At 45.3% G+C, this 20,052-nt stretch overlaps 1 protein-coding gene across 3 annotated transcripts in view; it reads right to left on the bottom strand.

The window, feature by feature from the left end:
• The window catches only part of Adgrb3 (adhesion G protein-coupled receptor B3), a 527,596-nt gene that overhangs the window by 127,562 nt on the left and 379,982 nt on the right, over positions 1–20,052 (bottom strand). For all 3 annotated transcript variants that reach the window (XM_070010769.1, XM_070010770.1, XM_070010771.1), the window contains 3 exons: positions 4,125–4,251; positions 2,615–2,718; positions 196–298 (listed from right to left, as the gene is read on the bottom strand). In XM_070010769.1, coding sequence (XP_069866870.1) covers positions 196–298; positions 2,615–2,718; positions 4,125–4,251 — 334 coding nt within the window. The remainder of the gene's footprint in view (positions 1–195; positions 299–2,614; positions 2,719–4,124; positions 4,252–20,052) is intronic.

Below are 20,052 nucleotides of genomic sequence, written 5' to 3' on the forward strand. Positions count from 1 at the left end.
CCCTAATGTGCAAGATATTAAGCCAAAGAAAGAACATTTCTGGACTAGAATAGACAATACCTTTATTCAGAAACCGATGAAGTAATTAAAAAATAATCACAGCAGAAGTTATTAGCATAAAAATCAATGTTACCAATAGTCACATGCATGCCAAAAGATAAATGCACAGAGAATGAGAATAATTACCAATCATACCTTATTATGTGTCTGAGTCTGTCCAACCAGTATGAGGATGTTGGAAGAGATGATAGACAGGCAGAAGTTAATCAGAATTATGGACCTCTCAGAGCGTATATACCTAACCAGAGAGAGAAAGAGAGCTCAATTTCAGTTGAAAAATTCTGTATTGTGTAATTGGTGGATCTTATCTGGACAAGAGTTTATAGCAGTAACTATAGGGGAAATTCTGTTTTCAGAAAAATATTTCTTGGGTATCCAGTTTTAAAGTGCATGACAAGAAGTTCTTAAGCTTAATTTTCCCTAGCAAATAGATTAGATTATAGTATGGCATTTCATAGCTGACACAGCCTATTACACAGCTGATCATGGTTAAAATTTTTTTACTAGAAAGCTAAAACTTCTTGGAAATACATCAGTTAATATAATTACATACATGCATATATACACACACATATAAATATATGTATAAAGGAGATCTAGTATTTTCATATGCACTACCAATCAAACCCTAAGAACAGAAAGTCAAACCCACATAGACTCTGAGGTGCCACTCTTGTGCATGAGGAGACTGTTGTTAATTTTGTGACACTGCAAACACCATCAGCTATTCAGGGATTTTCATGAGGCCAGCACATTACTAGAAATTATGTAACTGGAAACATGTTAACACAAAGGTTCAGACACGTGCACACACACACACACACACACACACACACACACAGATGCTCTTATCTCTAAAGTTGAATCCATTCTATAAATGATAGCTCACTGCAGAGTTGAGCATTCTTGGTATCTTCCACATTTCATCCTGATGAAAAAGTACTTACTCTGTTGTACAATTTTAAAGTGCACCAGGGCTGTGCACTGTAGAGAAAACTACTCAGAATCCAAGGTCTACCAGCTGCTCATCCTGGCAGGGTGCTGTTTGACTCCCCTGCAGTAAACCACTAAGAGACAGTAACTATAGAGAACATGTGCTTGCTGTGTTCAGCCAGTTCAGTTTGTGTTAGAACACGGAATCACACGTACACACACACACACACACACACACACACACACACACACACACACACACACACACACACACACAGGTGTGGGCTTCCTCTACAATGCAGATGGTGGAGACAAGGGTTTGGAGGCACTCTTGGGAGAATGAATGAATCAAAGTGCGCATGCTCTCTCTGTGTCTCTATTTTTTGTTCCCCTCCTTTCTCTGTCCCATGCTGTCACTGGAAAATATCCAGACAGAAGTCTTCTATTCCATCACAGATTTCAGAAATGAAAGCACTCCCCATCAGATTTTTTTCTTATCAAAATACAGAAAAGATTTTTAAAATACAAAATAAATTTTCTCTCTTCACAAAAGAAACCCAAGGAGGACTGGCTTAGGCCAGCTCTTGGGTCAATGCTGCACTACTAAAAGCTGCACAGGAATGAAAAACTTCTGAGACACACCTGTGCTAACAAGCCACCATGTGCACACACAGCATGGGCTTTTTGGGTTCTTTGGTACAAACATGGAAACTCCTAATAACTCTGACAATTTAAATATCCTTAATAATTCCTGCCCTGAAAACAGTAAACTCTCATAATGAAGAACAATTATTTTAATATTAAAATTAATTATAAAATTAATTTAGAAATTCTTAACTGAATTTAAAATTCTTAAATAAGGCATAAAGACTGTCAGGTCTTTCCAGATAGGAACATCACCTTTTGGAACAATAATAATGTAAATATTCAGAATAATTATCCATGTACTAATATAATACCTGCATCATCAGATGGATATAAAATGCTTAACATTTAAAGTGTCAAAGCTATTGGAAGTCTGGACATACAGTTTTACCTCCATTATCAATATATGAGTAGGCATCAGAAACCTCAGAGGCCTAAGTCTAACGAAATCACTAGAAAACTTATATTTTCACAGGTTCTAGAAAAGAAGCTATTTCAAATACCTCAGAAACAAACAAACAAAAAAATCAACTATTTCATCAGGTTTACGAGTTTTGTGGCTTCTTTAAACAAATTTGTCAAATCTGCTTTACTGCAAACAACCAAGAGGCTTTTCCTGGGTCATGGTCGATTGTGGTGGGAGGGCCTTTTCTGGGACGCACTGAAAATGCACGGAGGCCACATTTCTATGGGAGAGAAACTAACAGTACTCTTGGACTCCATAGCAACGGAGATTAGCAGAAACCATGTGCAGACTGAAGGTGAACTACACAGGCGCCGTCCTTAGCGGTATGCAACTTGCTGAAGGCTACCATCCCACCCCGCGGGAGATTGGAACCAAAGTATATGTGAACTGATGTGTGCCCCAGACCAATGCAGGGCTCAGTGTTGGGTGCTATGGTAATAAGCAGGTGGGAGGCCCTGGCGCCCCCACTGGTGTGGTGTGGGCAGCTGCGGCTGGCTGGGGGTCACCCACCTCCACAGTGCTGCGTAGACCACCGCCAAGGTGATCAGGGCCAGGCAGGAGAGGCCGCTGCCCACGATCAGAGTCACCGAGGGCGTGCCAGAGGATTCCATGATCTGCAAATGACACACAGCAGACAAGAGAAGGGGAAGAAAGCATTACTGGGAGATGAATTTAAATGATGTCTAGACTCAGCAAAGCCAAGTTCTCACTCAAAAATGTCCTCGCTAGTTGTTCTAGGTTACCAGATGCTAATCCACAGACGGCCTCAGTTCACCAGCTCAGGCTCCCACATGACTAACACCAGCGACTCCCTCGCTCCCCCTCTGAGTCTACAATCCTTGGCTATGATTCACTGCCTGGGTCGAGCTCTCTAAAATAAACACTCCAACTTGGTCAGCATTCATCTGTTCAATTTTGTACAGCTGAAAACCGAAGTAACATTTATTTTTCTTCAACTAAGTGAAGTTCAGACGTTTCACAGTTTGATTCTTGGCTAAGTTTATCTTGGTATGTTCATTGACAAGTCTTCTATCACCCAACTCTTGCATGTAGATATTAAAAGATTCTCAAACTTTCTGACTTTCCACAAGTTTGTTCTGAGCCCACTATTCTCACAATAAATTTTGCTTACTCGGACTCTAAATATTCTGTAGAAATACAATACTATAACTTAAGACTTTCAACTTTAATTTCTGATTTGTTTTTCTATAAGCAAAATATGTGGAGATAATTTCTATGATGCCAATACCAGTCTCCCCAAACGTGACCTTGAAGACTAAGCCTTCCGTCTTTAAAAGCGCATATACTGACCTAAAAGGTTCCTTTGCTCAGACACTCACGTGATGGGAACTAATGAAAATTTTTCTTGTATTGGAATTCTGAAGGGATACCCTAGAATATTCAATATGTCCCAGAGGCTTAGATAGGGGTACCAAATGAAGACAGAAAATCCCCTCTTCTCATATTGTTCCAAAATGCTTTGGGCGAGGCCATTGTCTCTCTTTCGGGAACTCCTGCTGCACACCCTGCACACTTTTAGGGCGCGGCGTCGCGGTTCCAGACAGCCCTGCTTCCCTGCGAACTTCCGCTGGTTAAAAATACAGCTCTGTCTCCAAGGATACCCTCGGAAAGCCCGCGCCGAGTCTCCGGTGCCGGGACGCGCTGGGCTGAGCTGGGCTGCGGTGCCCGGGGTCTTCGCCCCGCCGCCGGCACCGCACCCCCGGGCAGCCCCCCAAGGAGAGGTGAAGTTGGCGTTCTTTGTATCTGAAACTTGCAGCATTCAGGAAGGGCAGGCGTGCATCTTGCAGCCGGGCTGCAGGGGCGCTGAGGGGGGGGGGCGTGCAGCAGAGGGGGCGATTGGGGGATCGGCACCCCAGCTAGAGCGCACTTCCCGAAGCCCCGTGGCTGGGGAGGCCGCCCGCGGGCGCTGCGGCCCGGGCCTGGCGAAGGCCGAGCCAGGCCCCCAGGCCCCCAGCCCCCGGTCCCCGGCCCCCAGCACCCGCTTCCCTTTGTTACTCACTATTTCTCTGGGTTGCTGAGCCAAGATGGCGAAGGTGGAGAGGCGATCACACAGGCATTTCGTGTGGGACGCATCGGTGAGCACCGTCCGGCATCCCCGCGTGGACCACGCTCCCGACGACTGGTTCCTGCGGGCAGAGGGCAGACGGTGAGCCGGCGGCGTCCGGCCGGGACCGATCCGAAGCGGGCGTCGCCGCGGAGCCCGGCCGACCAAGCTGGGGACGGCGTGCGGAGCTGTCCAGCGCCCGCGGTGCTGAAGCCGGGGCGCGCGGGGACGCCCGGGCCGGCTCTGCGCCCTGCGCCCCGGCTCCCCGCCCGGCTGCAGATTGCGGGCTCGGAACGCGGCGGCTTCCCCGGCGGAAGGTTCCCGAGGCCCGGGGCTGCCCCGCGCCGCGCCGCTCCGCCCGCCGCCCCTCGGAACCCGCGGCCGAGAACAGCTCACCCGGGAACGCGCGGCAGCGGCCCCGCCGGCTCCTCGCCGCCCCGCCGCGCCGGCCGCGCGCGCTCCGCTCAGCCCCGCGCTCCGCTCGGCCCCGGCATCGCGGCCCGCGGCCTCTCGGGGCGCCGCTCACGCCAGCCCGGCCCGCGAGCGCACCCGGAACCTGGAGCCCGCGGCCGAGGCCGGCGGCGCGGGCGGGGCGCGGGCCTGGCGCGGCCTCTTCCGCCTAGCCATCCACACCACCCAAACCCTCGGTGCCTCCGCCGCCCCGGCGGAACAATAAAGATGGTCTCCGCCGGGGTCTCCTTGGAGGAGGGCGGGGGCGCCGGCGCGGCCCGGCCGCTGGATAGGAAGAGGGCGGCGAGCGGAGCGCGCGCCGCGGCCAATCAGCGCGGCGCTCCTCACACGTGCTCGGGCGGCCCGCGCGCCGCCGCCGCTGCCGCGGCCGGGCCGAGCCTGGGCCGGACCCGTGCCCCGCGTCCGCGCGAGCTCCGGGCCCGCTCCCGGCGCGGGGACCCGGCCAGCCGCCGTCGCGCACAGCGCCTCTCCTCCCCGTGCTGCGGACGGTCGGACGCTGCCTTCCATCCATTCTCTGGGCGCCGGCTGGCCCAGGGCGTGGAGCGGCCTCGCGCCACCCCGCGCCGGCACCCGCATCCCCCGGCCCGGCCTGCGCACTCGAGGCTGGCGCTCCACCACTTGGACCGTGGCTTCGCTTCTGGCCTCCTATGGCTCGGAGGAGATGAGCGCTCAGGGACTCTCCTGCCAGGACTGGCTTTGAACTCGGATCCTCAGCCCTAAGTGTCCCGAAGAGCCAAGATTGCAGGCATGAGCCGCCAGTGCCCGGCACAGGACACATGATTAGCCGTCCAGCATAACGAACACGATCGCCACTTGGTATCTATGAGTGACATTTTAAACATCAGAGTTGGTAACGTGGTACACTCAATTGCGATTTACTTTTAAAAGAAAGCACTGTACTGGCTGGGAAGGTGGCCCAGTGGTAGAGTGCTAGCCTTGAGCAAAAGAAGCTCAGGAACAGTGCCCAGGCCCTGAGTTCAAACCCCAGGACTGGCAAAATAAACAAACAAATAAATAAAATGAATACATACATTCAAGAGGGGAAGAGCCCTTCTGGGAATCTGAGGCAAGACACAGACACATCAGGAGATCAGAAGCTGTGGAGCCTGAGGTATGAGAATGTACAGCTAGGGGCTGGGAAGTTGGCTCAGTGGTAGAGAGCTTGCCTCGCATTCACGAGGCCCGGGGTTCGATTCCTCAGCACCACACAAGCAGAAAAAGCCACAAGTGGCACTGTGGCTCAAGTGGTAGAGTGCTAGCCTTGAACTAAAGAGCTGAGGGACAACACCCAGGCCCAGAGTTCAGAAAAAAGAAAGCACTGTATTTTCAGAGTTAGATGAAATTATACCTAATTTTACATACTTATAAGTATTGACCATTTCAAAATTGCATAATCTCTTTTTCTTTCTCATAATACCTGGCAATCATTACTTTCTACCTACCTACTATCATCTTTCTTTCTTTTCCTTTTTTTGTGCCGGTACGGGGGCTTGAACATCAGGCCAGGGAGCTGTTCCCTACTTTTGTTACTAAAGGCCGGTGCTCTCACTTGAGCCACATCTCCACTTTCAGCTCTCTGCTGATTAGTTGGAGGTTAGAGTCTCGTGTACTTTCCTGCCTGGGCTGGTTTCAAAGTCCGGTCCTCAGACCTGAGCCTCCTGCATAGCTGGCATAGGGCAGTGAGCCACCAGTGCCTGGCTCTTCTCAAGACTAACATGAGTCATGCCATCAAGCGAAGTGTATTCCACAGCAGTTCTGCCTCTCCACTGCAGGACACACATTTACAGCACACTCTTACCTTCTTGTGATAGTTAAGGCCAAATGAAAAACCTGTATCACAGCTGATCAGAGACCAGAGATGGAAGATGCACCAAAGAGAATCCGATAAGCTTTAAAATGCAGCACTCCCCTCATCCCTTCTGCCCGGAATTCCCCTCCATGCAGAGTCTGCAACTGCAGGATGGAATCCAGGACTTGTATTTTCCAAGTGGTGCAGTAATGCCCCACAAAACCAACTCAAGATCTGAACAAAAACACAAGACTGTAAATATACCTCACAGAAGTTACTTTGGCTGGCACTGAACTTTTGATACAAAGTCTGTGAAGTTGCTAGACTCTAGAGATGAGGCACACTCATTTTACATGATGGCTTTAGAGAGCTGGCCCCTTCTACTTTACTCTGCAAGCCGCTGCTCTGAGCCCTGCCGCTCCTTCCCTCCCTCTTCCCAGACACCCTGCACCAAGTGCTTCCAGTCAGGCCCTGGTGCCACACACCTGTAAGCCCAGCTCCTCAGAAGGCTGAGATCCACAGGATCATGATTTGAAGCCAGCCCAGGGGGGAAGTCTCTAGGAGACTCCCTCTTCAAAATAATTAGCAGCCGGGCGCTGGTGGCTCACGCCTGTAATCCTAGCTACTCAGGAGGCTGAGATCTGAGGATCGTGGTTCAAAGCCAGCCCGGGCAGGAGAGACCTTGAGACTCCTATCTCCAATAAACCACCAGAAAACCGGAAGTGGCGCTGTAGCTCAAGTGGTAGAGCGCTAGCCTTGAGCTGAAGAGCTGAGGGACAGCGCCCAGGCCCAGAGTTCAAGCCCCATGACCGACAAAAAAAAAAAAATAATAATAATTAGCAAAAAATCTGGGCTGGTGGTGTAGAGCACCAGGTGAACAAGCAAGCATGTGGCTGGGAGTTAAAACCTAGAAGCCAGAGGAGAAACATTTCTAATTTTCATGTACTTTTCCCAAGGCTTCAAATACGGCCTTAACTTTCTTCAAAGTTATTATCCCTTCAGTGACTTTATCTGGCTAAGCTAACGTATGTTAATCTAGGAGATCCTGGGCACAGCCTGTCATGCCTTTCTGAGCACAACAGGGGATGTGTAGCATGAGTAATGCATCCAGTAGAAGGCACCAGAAAATGGAACAAGGAATGGGGGAAACGATCTTGAAAGTAGGGATGACTTCAAGAGCTGAAAAAGTATGGTGTCATTTTGATGCTAAAATTTATTTTATTTCATGTCTTTTGATATTTTATGATGACATAGAGCTCTTGTAAATTAGTTTTTCAATCGCGAGCATGAATAACACTATTATCACAAACCCTAGAGTTGCCTGTGTTTTCCGGCTTCTCACGGCGTATCCCTACTGACTGGCGTGCTCCTCGGGCCTGGTACCCGGGGCTGATCAATTTCAGGGCTGTCTTGTAAGGCAAAGGATGACTGGCAGAGCAAACGGGAAGCAAGGCCGCTCACACAGACCATTCTAGAAGTCACATTATTCTTCCCATGTCATAATTCTGAGTGCTGTAATAAATGGTGTATCTGTAAATTATTCTTATTATTAAGTCTAGGTTGCTGACAACAAGACAAGCAGATGCAATGAAATATGTATGAAAATTAAAGATATAACAAGAATAATAGACTGACAGTGTCAGAAGCAGACAGAACAGTTGTGTAGGAATATACATTATACTAAGTCATATATTTCTTTTCATAATGTCTTTCTGGCATTACACATGCGTCCTATTTCCAAAATAAATTTTAAATACAGCTGTGCCTGTAAAGATTCCATACGTTCAGAAAATTCTTTGTGGGTTATTAGCTGTCATCTGACCATTTCCCCTAATTTAAAGGAGGAAAGGAATGTTTCTGTCCCAAGCTTTCAAAAGTATTTATCACAAATATTCTGTAAGATCTGGCACTTTCCAGTTGACTCTTTATGTGAAGGCTTTACCCAATTTCTAGTCAGTTACATGGTAGCTTTTTTTGCTGTGTATTAGTTGTTCTTATTTCATGTAGCTTTAAGTAATATGGCATTAATCTATATCTCCTAACTAGCATTTAAACTTAAATGATACAACTAAATTGAAATTATTTGCTTACTCTGATAAAAAAAGTTTAATAAAAATTTTATAACAAAATTTATAGTAACACATTTCAACCATTCCAAGAAATAATATTTTTAATCTTTTGGAAAATCAATACATGTAGATCTATCACTTCAGTCATTCTTTTATAAAACTGGCCACTCTTCTCATTAATTAAAAGTATATAATATGTTTACTATGAGTTACAAAATTGGGCACGTAGATTGAATAAGTGGATTTAAAAGAATTTTATTTATAGTTTATTATATTTTCTCACATAAATAAATGCAAATAATTACTTCTTAATTATAGTAATTCTAGGGATCAAGTGAGTCTATATCATTTTAAAGCATCTATTCCCAAGTAATGGTGTATATTTTTCCTTGTAAATAAGAGATTTGGGAAGTGCAGATGAGGACACAATCCCCCTTTTGAGTAGAATGTCTTTGGGTGAAATCTGCACTGCAAATCCTAACCACATTGCTACACGCAGCAATGGCTACTCTGTGAGAAGAAATGAATCATAGAATTAGAAAATTTTGCTATATGTCACTTTAATGGCAGTCTGGGCATTGGATTTGAATACTTGCTATACATTAAAATGACCAGGGGAGCTTTCAACAGTTAACGTGGGGCAGGACTTGAGCAGGGCCCCCTGTCTGGTCTTCTCTGGGTGACGGGATGTGGCCAGGGTTCAGAACCACGGGCCTGTCCCCACCACGTAGCCTTGTGGGAAAGGAGTGGATGTCAGAGTGAGAAGCAAGCCAGTTCCAGACTTGGGGTGTTTTTGATACTCATTTTCACCACAGTGTGTTTTGGAACCATGTAATAAACGTGCTATGTGAGGTTCTACAGAGTTCAGATCTAGAAAGTAAAACAGCAGCCACATTCTGTTCTCATCAGGAAGGTTTGAAGCCGCCATGGAGCACATTCATGTCTCTGGGGGGGAGGGACTCAGAAGCCGGTGCTTTCCCAGCATGCACCGCTGCCGTCCACTGTGCTGGGCTTGGCGGTCAGTGACCTCCTCATCCCCCCACAGTGGCTGCACCAGGCTGGGGCTCTGCGCCTCCATCTCCTCCCCCCCACCCCCAACACTCCAAGGCCAGTTCTGCTTTCTGCCAACACCACAGCCTGGCTGATGAATCCAGCTCACGCCACTCCATGCCACACAGGAACTTACGAGCTTTTGAGAACAGTGTCCTCTACACTAATATCCAAATTGCTGGGTAGTGTTTTTGGGTTTTTGGTTTTTTTTTTTTTGGTGTTGTAATGGAAGGCTTTTTCATCTTGGTTCTAATTCACTTCTTCCCCTTGGCGGGAAGCACATAACCCAGAATATCAGTGCTCTTAAGAGATATATGTATTTGCTCTTCGTCTCCAAATATCATGTGATGATGAACTCTGCGGATGATGCTCCAGCAGTTAGGCCTCAGTCAAGACCCGTTCCTTGAGCACTCTTCAACCACAGCTCAGGTACAGGTCACAGAAAATTAAATAAATACAACTGGTTTGTTTCTTTAGAGAAACTGAAAGCTTGATTGGAAAGACTACAAAGATTCTAAGCATATGTTTTCTGTCGTAATTCTGCAAGTGAATCTGGAAAATGCTGTCAGCTTTTCCCTTCCATGCCAACCTCAAAGGCTGAGTGCCTCCACTCTGGCCACCTCCTCTCAAGATCCACATGTCAGCACTTCTTCTACTCCAACTCCAAAGCCCTCACAGTGTTCTATGCGTGCCCGTGTGTACTCATGCCTGTCATGTTCTATGCGTGCCCATGTTGCTCTACATGTGCCCGTGTGTACTTGTGCCTGTCGTGTTCTATGCATGCCCGTGTTGCTCTACGTGTGCCCATGCTGTTCTACAACATGCCCGTGTTGTACGTGTGCCTGTGTTCTTGGTCCCTGGTTTTCCCTGTGTTCTGACACGTGTCCTTCCACTCTTCATTTGTAACCACAACAAGCTCTTCAATGGCTCTCCTTTTGGCTATCCCATTGGTGCCGTGTGCTCTTCAAAGTTATTTTCATTGCATGTTCCTCTCATGCCAGCCGGCCCTGCAGAGTGGGGGCACAACAGCCCACACTGGAGATGCCCCGCTGCCCGGAGGGCAAGTCAACTCCGTCTCCACTGGGTTCCAGGGGAGGCCTATGGCCGGACAGGAAGGTGCCATGGACAGTGGACATGGTGCGTGGCTTTGCATGGGGTCTAAGAGGTCTCTGCTCCCAGGAGCATTGCAGTGATGTGTGGTGATGTGTGCAGTGGCTGGGCTGGGCTCTCGGAGAGTGAGGACTGGTTCCACTCACCTGACCTGAGCTGGCTGTGGCCCATCGTCAGGTCCAGGGATGGATGCTACCCATGCAGAGCCAGCCAACAGCAGAGCCGCAGAAGGGCGAGCCAGGGAGATAGCTCTTTTAAACTTCTTTAAACCCTTGGCTCCTGAGGGTTTGTTCTACAACGTATGGCAGACTCCCATACCCCTGCTGCCCTGGCTCTGCGTGGACACCTCATGTGGAAAAGGGAATTTAAACTAATCTACATACTGAAGTGTACATTCGTTTTCCATTTCTGCTGGTCTCAGGCCTGACCTGAACGTTTCTGGCTAAAGACTGGTCCTCTGCCACTTGAAGCATGGCTCCACTTTTGGCTTTCTGCTGGTTCACTGGAGACAGGAGTCTCATTCACTTGCCTGACTGGGCTGCCTTTGAACTGTGGTCCTCAGAGCTCAGCCTTCTGCTTAGCAAGGATTACAGGTAGGAACCGCCAGTAACTGGGTTGTGCATTATCTCCTTAGACATAATACTATTGAACAGCTAATAGACAATGGTATAATGTCAGCAGAACTTTTAAATAGGGAAACAATACTCTTGTGTGGCTCATTTTATGGCGATATTTCCTCCATTGCCACGATCTGGAACCAAACACCCAGTGTCATATACCAGGTATGCTTGTGTTTTTAAGTTCATGCTTTGTGTGTCTTCAGCTTACCAGAATGTAAGTATGGTTAGGATGGGGATAGGAGTACATTCACTGCATAGTCTGACTGTAAAGCAGTTTGACATACATAGGGATGGATGTATACCCAGGAGAGGTGTGGACTTGAGAGAGCTGGATGCACATATTCATTTATGCACATACTCATTTATGAATATTTTTGTCATCATTTATGATGGTATGGGCCTTGTGGTAGATTTTGCTGTGGGCGTGAGGGATTTCTGCTGTGCCTTTTAGAGCTCAAGGGCTCCGGTGGAACTCAGCTTGCAGGTGCAGTACTTTGGCTTTGTTGTCATAAAATACACATTAACACCAAGAATACGCCACTCTTGGGGTCACTGAACATCGCTTACAAGAATGGTAGCACCACTTTATTGCCAGTAACATCTTTTTTTTGTTATTGCTTTAAATAAGAAATAAAAGAATGGAAGTATGGGAAGGAATTACATTAAGGAAGCCAGTCTACCACGTTATAAATATGTATAAATACCTTCACTATGATTTATTAATAATTAAAGGTTAAAATATGCTAGCTGCCATCATTAATTATGGAATAGGCAAATAATAATAATAAGAGTAATGAAAATAACAGCTAACATTTATTGAGTGTCTACTCACTGCTGGGTGCTGTAGTGGATACATAAAATAAAAAAATTTAACAAACAACCTTAAAGTAGGATTTGGGGCATGTGCCTGTAGTCGCAGCTACATGGGAAGCTGAGTTGGAAAATCATTTGAGCTCAAGAGTTCAAGACCAGCCCAGACAACACAGGGAGACCCAGTCTAAAAAAAAATTTATTGCCGGGTGCTGGTGGCTCATGCCTGTCATCCTAGCTACTCAGGAGGCTGAGATCTGAGGACTGCAGTTCAAAGCCAGTCTGGGCAGAAAAGTTTTTGAGACTCTTATCTCCAATTAACCACTAGAAAACGGGAAGTGGCACTGTGGCTCAAGCAGTAGAGTGCTCACCTTGAGCTGAAGAGTGCAGGGACAGCATCCAAGGCCAGAGTTCAAGCCCCACGATGGACCAAAATATATCTATATCTATATCTATATAAGTATATATAGATATAGATATACATATATTTTGTAAATCTTTAGACTAAATGTCAAGGTGGACATTGCCGCTGTATTTCCCTATGGGTGACTGAGATAAACGGAGCATCTGCATCACGCAGGATTATTAGGACTCTAGAGACGAAAGCCCAGAGTGGACGGGTGTCTGAACATCTCCATCTACCTAATATGTTCCTGCAAACCGGGGCTTGCTATCTTTGGTGCTATTATTTTGGGTTGAAAAACCTAAATGGAGCCAAGAGATGGAGACTTCCCGAAGGACAGCCAGCTGATGGAAGGCTGTGCCAGGAGCTGAGGTGGCAGGATCTGGAGCAGAGCCCCCTCCTGCTTGCCCTGACTGCCAGCGGGCATGGAGGGCAGAGGACTGGGCCAAAGTAGGGAGGTACAAGGACAGTACTCTAGGGGAATGAGCAGGGAGGACCGTGGTGTCACAGAAAGATGACAGGAGGGACTCACACACAAGTGACTGGCAGCAAGTCCAACAGGACAGTAAGAAGATGCAGCCTGAGGAGACCCTGGGGAAAACTGAAGAGTGTGCTTGTACCCGAGGGGGTCAGCCCTCCATCAGGCTTCACCAGCGAGGTTCCGCCACTGGTCCAGGGTAATGAGATGTTCACATGAAAAGGGAGAGCCTGACGTCTGAGGGCCCCAATCAGCTCAAATGTGCACAGAACAGCCCACCAATTACCTTAGCTCCAATTAACCAGCAAAAAAGAGACACATTGAGCTGTGGCTCCAGTGGTAAAGCACCAGCCTTGAGCAGAAAAGCTAAAGGACAGAACTCGTGATCTGAATTCAAGCCCCAGAACTAGCACCAAAAGAAAAAAGAAAAAGAAAATCTCTTGAGAAGCAGAAAGGCATGGTTGCTTTCAATAGGCTAAAAGAATAGTCAGTATAAGGTTTCATTTATATCACTCAAAATTTTTGGTTCCCAGAAATTTCCAAAAGTTTAAATCATTAAACAAAACAAAAAACCTGTAATATAGCCTGGGAAGAAAAAAAAGAGAGAGGCAATATGAAATATAGGTATCTGGGAATAGAATTTTAAATGGATTTGGAGATGATGGTTACTATATATTTTAGGTAACTGGTGAATTATGTATGACATGCTTAATAAAACAACCAAATATGTTTTAGCTCTTTATAACTAGATTAAAAAAGATTTTTAAAGTTGTTCTTTAGCATTGTCAGGGGCTAGTCCTAAATTATTATCATTTTTATCTATTTTTCCCAAAAGAGTTTAAAATGTCTAACACTGGATATTAATTATTCCCCAAATCACAAGACAATTCATTCTATTTAGATTTTTTTCATTTAAAAATCAATCTATCTGAGGCAGGTAACCAATTTTTAGTCTGGTGTAATGTGCAAGACATATGATCCTGAGAAAGCAGAATTATTGAAATAACATAGAGCAAATGTAAACATGCTACTTTCCACACTATTTTTCAGTTCTCAAGATACAATGCTAGTTCTGGGATAGAGATAGACCTTTGTAAAGTGCATGCTAGGCCTGGCTAACTTCACATCAATTTGCTCATCTTCTGCTTCTAATGGCTAAGATTAATCTAAAGTACACAGAAAAATACATATAGAAAATGGATTGGACATATATTCAAAAATAATTAACTTTATAATCATAATTTAAAATAATGATTGTCTCAGAGTACTGAATCATAGATACAGTTTTATTCACTCCTCTGTAAGTTTTTGTGTTTTTCTAGTTATCCCAAGTAACAATCTTACCTCTATTACCAGAAAAGATTTATTTTGAGATTTAGAAAATGAAAGAATATCAAGCTAATGAGCGTTGGATTGTTATTTTATACTTTGTATCCATAGCATAGGAATATTTCTCCTTAGATAACTTTTATAACTTGAACCCAGCAAATGGAAATATTTGTCTTAGAAGGAAATCTACATATATTTTTCAACATGCATGTGTCTTTATATGTGATTTAAGAATATCCTCATTTGTATGTGATCTAGGAATATCCAGGTTTGTATATCGTCTGGGAACATCTGTGTTTGTATGTGATTTAGGACTATCCACGTTTCAGGTACACTTGGCTTCCAAGTCCTGGGTCATTGCATTGCTTTGTCCTGTGTGTGAAGGTATTTTCCTCAGACCACAATGCATCATGGTGCACTGAAGTGGATTAACAATGGCTTCATTCCCTGATAAACATCCATTTTTATTATCATTCACTAATTATTAAGAGACTATAATACTGTACAATCTCTTTCTGCAGTTATACAAATATTCTTTTCTGAGTTATGGTGATAAGGTAGTTGATAGTTAACATCTGTCTATCAACATCTATCTATGATCTACTTTCTATCATCTACCTACCTACCTACCATTTCTCCCTCTCTGTCCCTCCCTGTTTTTCTCTCCCTCCCTCCCTATCAATATTTGGGGAGCAGAGTGCAATCTGCACTCAATGCCTTGCATCCCCAAGGCAAGGCACTCTTTCCCCACACTCGCCCTGTTTTGCGGGTCATTTCGGAGGGCAAGGTGCACTCCCGGACGGCCGTCTTCCCATCGCTGCCGGCACAGGCATGCACCAGTGTGTGCGTGCAGCTCCTCTGTGTGCAAATCAGGCCTTGCTGACTTTTCTGCCTGGACACTGCAGGTGAGAGCCCCCGGCACTGGCTTGTAATCGATATCTTTGTGATATAACCATTACATGGAAGACATTCAAAAGAGTTCATATGTAGTCCTAAGCACACAGATGAAGGTTGACCATTCCTCGTGAAACTTTATGCTAAGTATCTTGGAAAGAGATAATAATCGTTGAGACTTTTTCCGATTCTTAATGCCTCTAAATCAAATCAATATACCCTAAGCATTTCCTATGAAGAGTATTGCTAAAGCATTTGTAACATCTTTGTGAAACTTCTATCTTGGAGATCCAATCCCCTTCTACTGCTAAGGCTTCATGGTAAAAAACAAATCCCAACCAGGGAAATAATCACTAAGTAAGCATTCAGTTATCTAATTATATTAATTATATTTTGTACCTCTCGCTTGTTTTGAGAGGAGCAACAGAGAAGGGCTTAGCTGTAAAGCCACCCAGCCATGCTCTGGGCAGCAGTCCATGGGTTCACTCCTCTTTGAGTTAAAAATGGTGAAGCTGGATGCTGGTGGCTCACGCCTGTAATCCTAGCTACTCAAGAGGCTGAGATCTGCAGATCGCAGTTCAAAGCCAGACCCTGCAAGGAAAGCCCATGAGACTAATTAACCACCAGAAAAGTGAAAGTGGTGCTGTGGCTCAAGTGGTAGAGCACTCGCCTTGAGCTGAAGAGCTGAGGGACAGCGCCCAGGCCCAGAGTTCAGGCCTCACAACCAAGAATAAATAAATAGATAGATAGATAAATAGATACATAAATAAATGGTGAGTACATGCCTATATCCTACCCCAAATTGGAAAAAGAGGTCTCAATAATGTTCTGTTGGGACAAGATACTGAATCAGTAACAATTAAAACTTATTTAAATCATTGAAAATTCTGATGGGCCACACATGCATGGTTTTGATATCAGTATTACTTTCAAGAAATAGAAATTTAAAACCTTGCGTTAAGCATACTTCAAAACTGTGATTTATCATTATTTACAGAGGAAATGCAAAAAAAGACATTTACTTTGTTTAAATGGCTACTGGAAGGAAATGACAGCCCTGGGGCGGGGCAGAGGGGAGCTCTGAGGATGAGGCCCATTTACCTGTCATTTAGGCACTATGTGTGATTTGGGGGCCCTGGAACAAGGAGAGAGGAAATGGGGGTGACCACAGCAATGGAACAAAGTGTGATGGTGTACCAAGACGTAGAATATATATGAAGTGAAAACCTGGACTCCATTAAAATATGAACAGACTCATTTGTCACCTTCAGCCAAATGCTTCCAAATCATGTATTTCTTTAAGTGCACATATGAATTTTGTATGGTCCCAATGTGACTCATTTGCAACCAATAAATTCTCTTTCTTTCCTTCCTTCCTTCCTTTCTTTCTTTTTTTCTTTTTGATGCCAATCTTGGCATTTGAACTCAGAACCTGATCACTGTCCCTGAGCTGTTTTGCTCAAGGCTTCAGTGGTTTAAAAAAAAAAAAAAGAAAAAGAAAAGGAAGGGGAAAAAAAAGCTTTTTACTAGTTAATTGGGGTCTCATGGACTTTCCTGCCCAGGCTGGCTTCAAACCATGATCCTCAAACTTTAGCTTCCTGATAAGCTAGGATTACAGGCATGAGCTTGAATTCTTTAGAAACAAATCAAATATCTCAAAACTGCAATTTGAAAGTGTAAAAGCTTGCTCAGTGGCAGCCATGCTGTAAATGGTTTGTACTAATTCACAGCTAGAGGTGAGTTCAACTCCCAGATCAAAATACTGGAGAATTTGTGTGTGTGTTGTGTACTGGGGCTTGAGCTCAGGGACCTGGAGCTGTCCCTTAGCTTTTTGACTCAGGGCTGATGCACTACCACTGGAGCCACAGCTCCACTTTTAGCTTTTCCCCCCCAAAATTTGGTTTATTATTTATTTTTATCTTTAGGTAGTTTTGCAAAGGAGCTGCGGTTGAACAGAGCAGTTTTTGAATGCAATGTACCAGTGTCACCCCTCTCAGTACTCTCAACCACCTCCCCTCACTTCGCTTAATTTGGTAGATACACATTTGATTCCTGACTGCATTCCCCCTCTTCTCCTCTTCATTCATCTGTCCTTGTTCTTTTGAACCTACACCCCTTTCAATGCCTGCTTCCTTGGTGTTTTATTTTGTTGAACTTTGCCTTTCTCAGGAAATACCCTCTTTGAGATCTCCCTTGACTCTACCATGCTGCAGTTAAAAGATCTGTATAGGCTGGGAATGTGGCTTTGTTGTAGAATGCTTGCCTAACATGCATGAAGCCGAGTTCGATTCCTTAGTACCACATACAGAAAATGCCAGAGTGGTGCTTTGACTCAAGTGGTAGAGTGCTAGCCTTGAGCAAAAGAAGCTCAGGGACAGTGTCCAGGCCCTGAGTTCAAGCCCAAGGACTGGCAAAAAAAAAAAATCCCAGCGCCAGTAGCTCATGCCTATAATCCTAGCTACTCAGGAGGCTGAGATCTGAGGATCACTGTTCAAAGCCAGCCCGGGCAGGAAAATCCGTAAGACTCTTATCTCCAATAAACCAACAGAAAACTGGAAGTGGTGCTGTGGCTCAAGCAGTAGAGTGCTCGCCTTGAGCTGAAGAGTGCAGGGACAGTGCCCAAGCCCAGAGTTCAAGCCCCACAACCAACAAAAACAAACAAACAAACAAAACCCCCGAATTGTATCAACTTGTATGCCACTAACCCAATATATGTACTTATATCTTAATAAGCTGGTTGTAACTTCCACACATGAGAGAAAACATCTTCCTTTGTCTTTCTAGGCCCGACTTACCTCACTTAACATAATTTTTTCCCAGGTCTTTCCATTTCTTTACAAATAGTACAATATCACTCTTTCTAATGAATGGGTAAAATTCCATTGTGTATATCTACAACCTTTTCTTGATCCATTTGTCCATCAAGGGACATCTGGGGTGATTCCATACTTTGTTATGATGAATACTGTTACAATGAACATGGTTGTGCTGGTGTCTTTCCTGTATCCTGGTTCGGTAATTTCTTAAAAAAAGAAAACCAGCACTGCCTTGTGATCCAACAATTCCACTCTTGGGCATTTATCAAAAAGATTACAAACCAGGATACAATAAAGCCACCTCTGGTGTTTTGCTGGTTAAGTGGAGATTGGAGTTACAGTTTTTCCTGCTAGGACTGCTTTGAACCTCAATCCTCAGATTATAGCTTCCTGAGTATCTGTGGTCACAGGTACACCATCAGTGCTAGGCATACTGGACAAAAGGGTTGTTTCTTTTTACCTTTGAGTTAAAAGTGCATCTTTTTTTTATTTACTATGACTAATTTTCTAAAAGGTTTGTCAACTTCTGTCATCTAATGGTGACATAAGGGAACAGAATGTTTTTGGTTGTGCATGTCATTTTATTTTATTGTTTCCAGAGTCACAGGGGTGAGGACAGAATGTCTCCCATGGGTTATAATCCAGAGGAAGTCACCCTGACCCAGGACTCAGTGTCCTCTCCCCCAACCCCGACAACCAGAGCCTGGAATGTTCTACTCTTCCTACAGAATGTTCTGCTCATAAAACAGTATAAAGTGGCATGGGGCCTTACACCTGCAATCGCAGCTACTCAAGAGGTGGAGATCTGAAGACAGAGGTTCAAAGTCAGCCTGGGAAGGAAAATCCAGGACTTTCACCACCCAAAAAAGCTGGAAGTGGAACGGTGGTTCAAGGAGCACAGTGTCAGCCCTGAGGGGAACAGCCAAGGGAGAGAGTCCAAGCTCTGAGTTCCCAGTGCTGGCACAAAAATGAGGGAATAAGTGACTATATCTTTAAAAAGATTGTACAATCTTAAGTGACTTTGATACATATTCTATGACAAAAAATGTAAGTTCAAGTTCTCTCTGGAGCAGATGAAAACATTTATCTGTACACTCAGATACTGAAGTGCTTCAACAAGTTCAAATCCAGGTTCCTGACTCAGTCATAAAACGAAGGCCACCAACCCCAGCTCCCTGAGAGTTTGGTGAACTCCAGCTGTGTTCATGGGTCCTTCAGCTCCCCTTCCCTCTGAACCACAGTCAAGGATAATTCCCAACAATTCCCAACCTTCGTGTGTAGAAACTTCCATCCCATTGTGCCAGGCGAGGTCGCTCAGGTAATTTCACCTATTCTGGGGGTAAATATGGAGAGAATTGAGGCCTGCCCGGGCAAAACCTTGGGGAGATTGGCTTTGAGCTAGTGAGCTGGGCCTGGCAACACACACCTATCTGGCTACTTGGGGGCAACAGGTAAAATGAGCCATGTGGGCCATGGAAAAAGTCAAGATTGAAAAATAACTGAAAGGGCTGAGGGTTGCCTGCCTATTACACAAGACCCTGGATTCAAGCTCCAGTGCCGCCACCACCACCACCACCAAAATGGTCGCCACATAGTGGGCTGATTTCTTGGAGGCCAGTTATCAGATGGCGCCGGCACTGATAGAAACTTTCTGTGAAAAAGATTACAGGTTCCTCAGGGAAAAGCAGACACTAAGACGTGCTAGAACGAAGCCATTCTGCTTTTTAGCTATCTAGCTAGGATTCAAGGTCAGCTTCACGAACTCAGAACTTTCTGTGGAGGCGTCTTCGGGATGACTGCTAGGAAGACCGCTTATGCTCACTAGGGTTCAGACAATTGACTTTACTAATAGCGAATTTTCTCCTTTGCAATGTTCAGACAAAGAAGCAAATTGCCTATGTTTAACTCTCTCTTTATTAAGTCATTAAGTGGGTTTTCTTTTTCTCTTTTCAAGTGCTGGGGACTGACCTCAGGCCCAGGGCTGTGCTGTGCTGTGGGAGCCACGCCCCCCTCCCTTTCGCTCCTCACGAACCTTGCCTCCCTT

Source organism: Dipodomys merriami, unplaced genomic scaffold (genome assembly GCF_024711535.1).
Source record: "Dipodomys merriami isolate MVZ:Mamm:240054 unplaced genomic scaffold, mDipMer1.0.p SCAF_8, whole genome shotgun sequence".
Classification (NCBI taxonomy): domain Eukaryota; kingdom Metazoa; phylum Chordata; class Mammalia; order Rodentia; family Heteromyidae; genus Dipodomys; species Dipodomys merriami.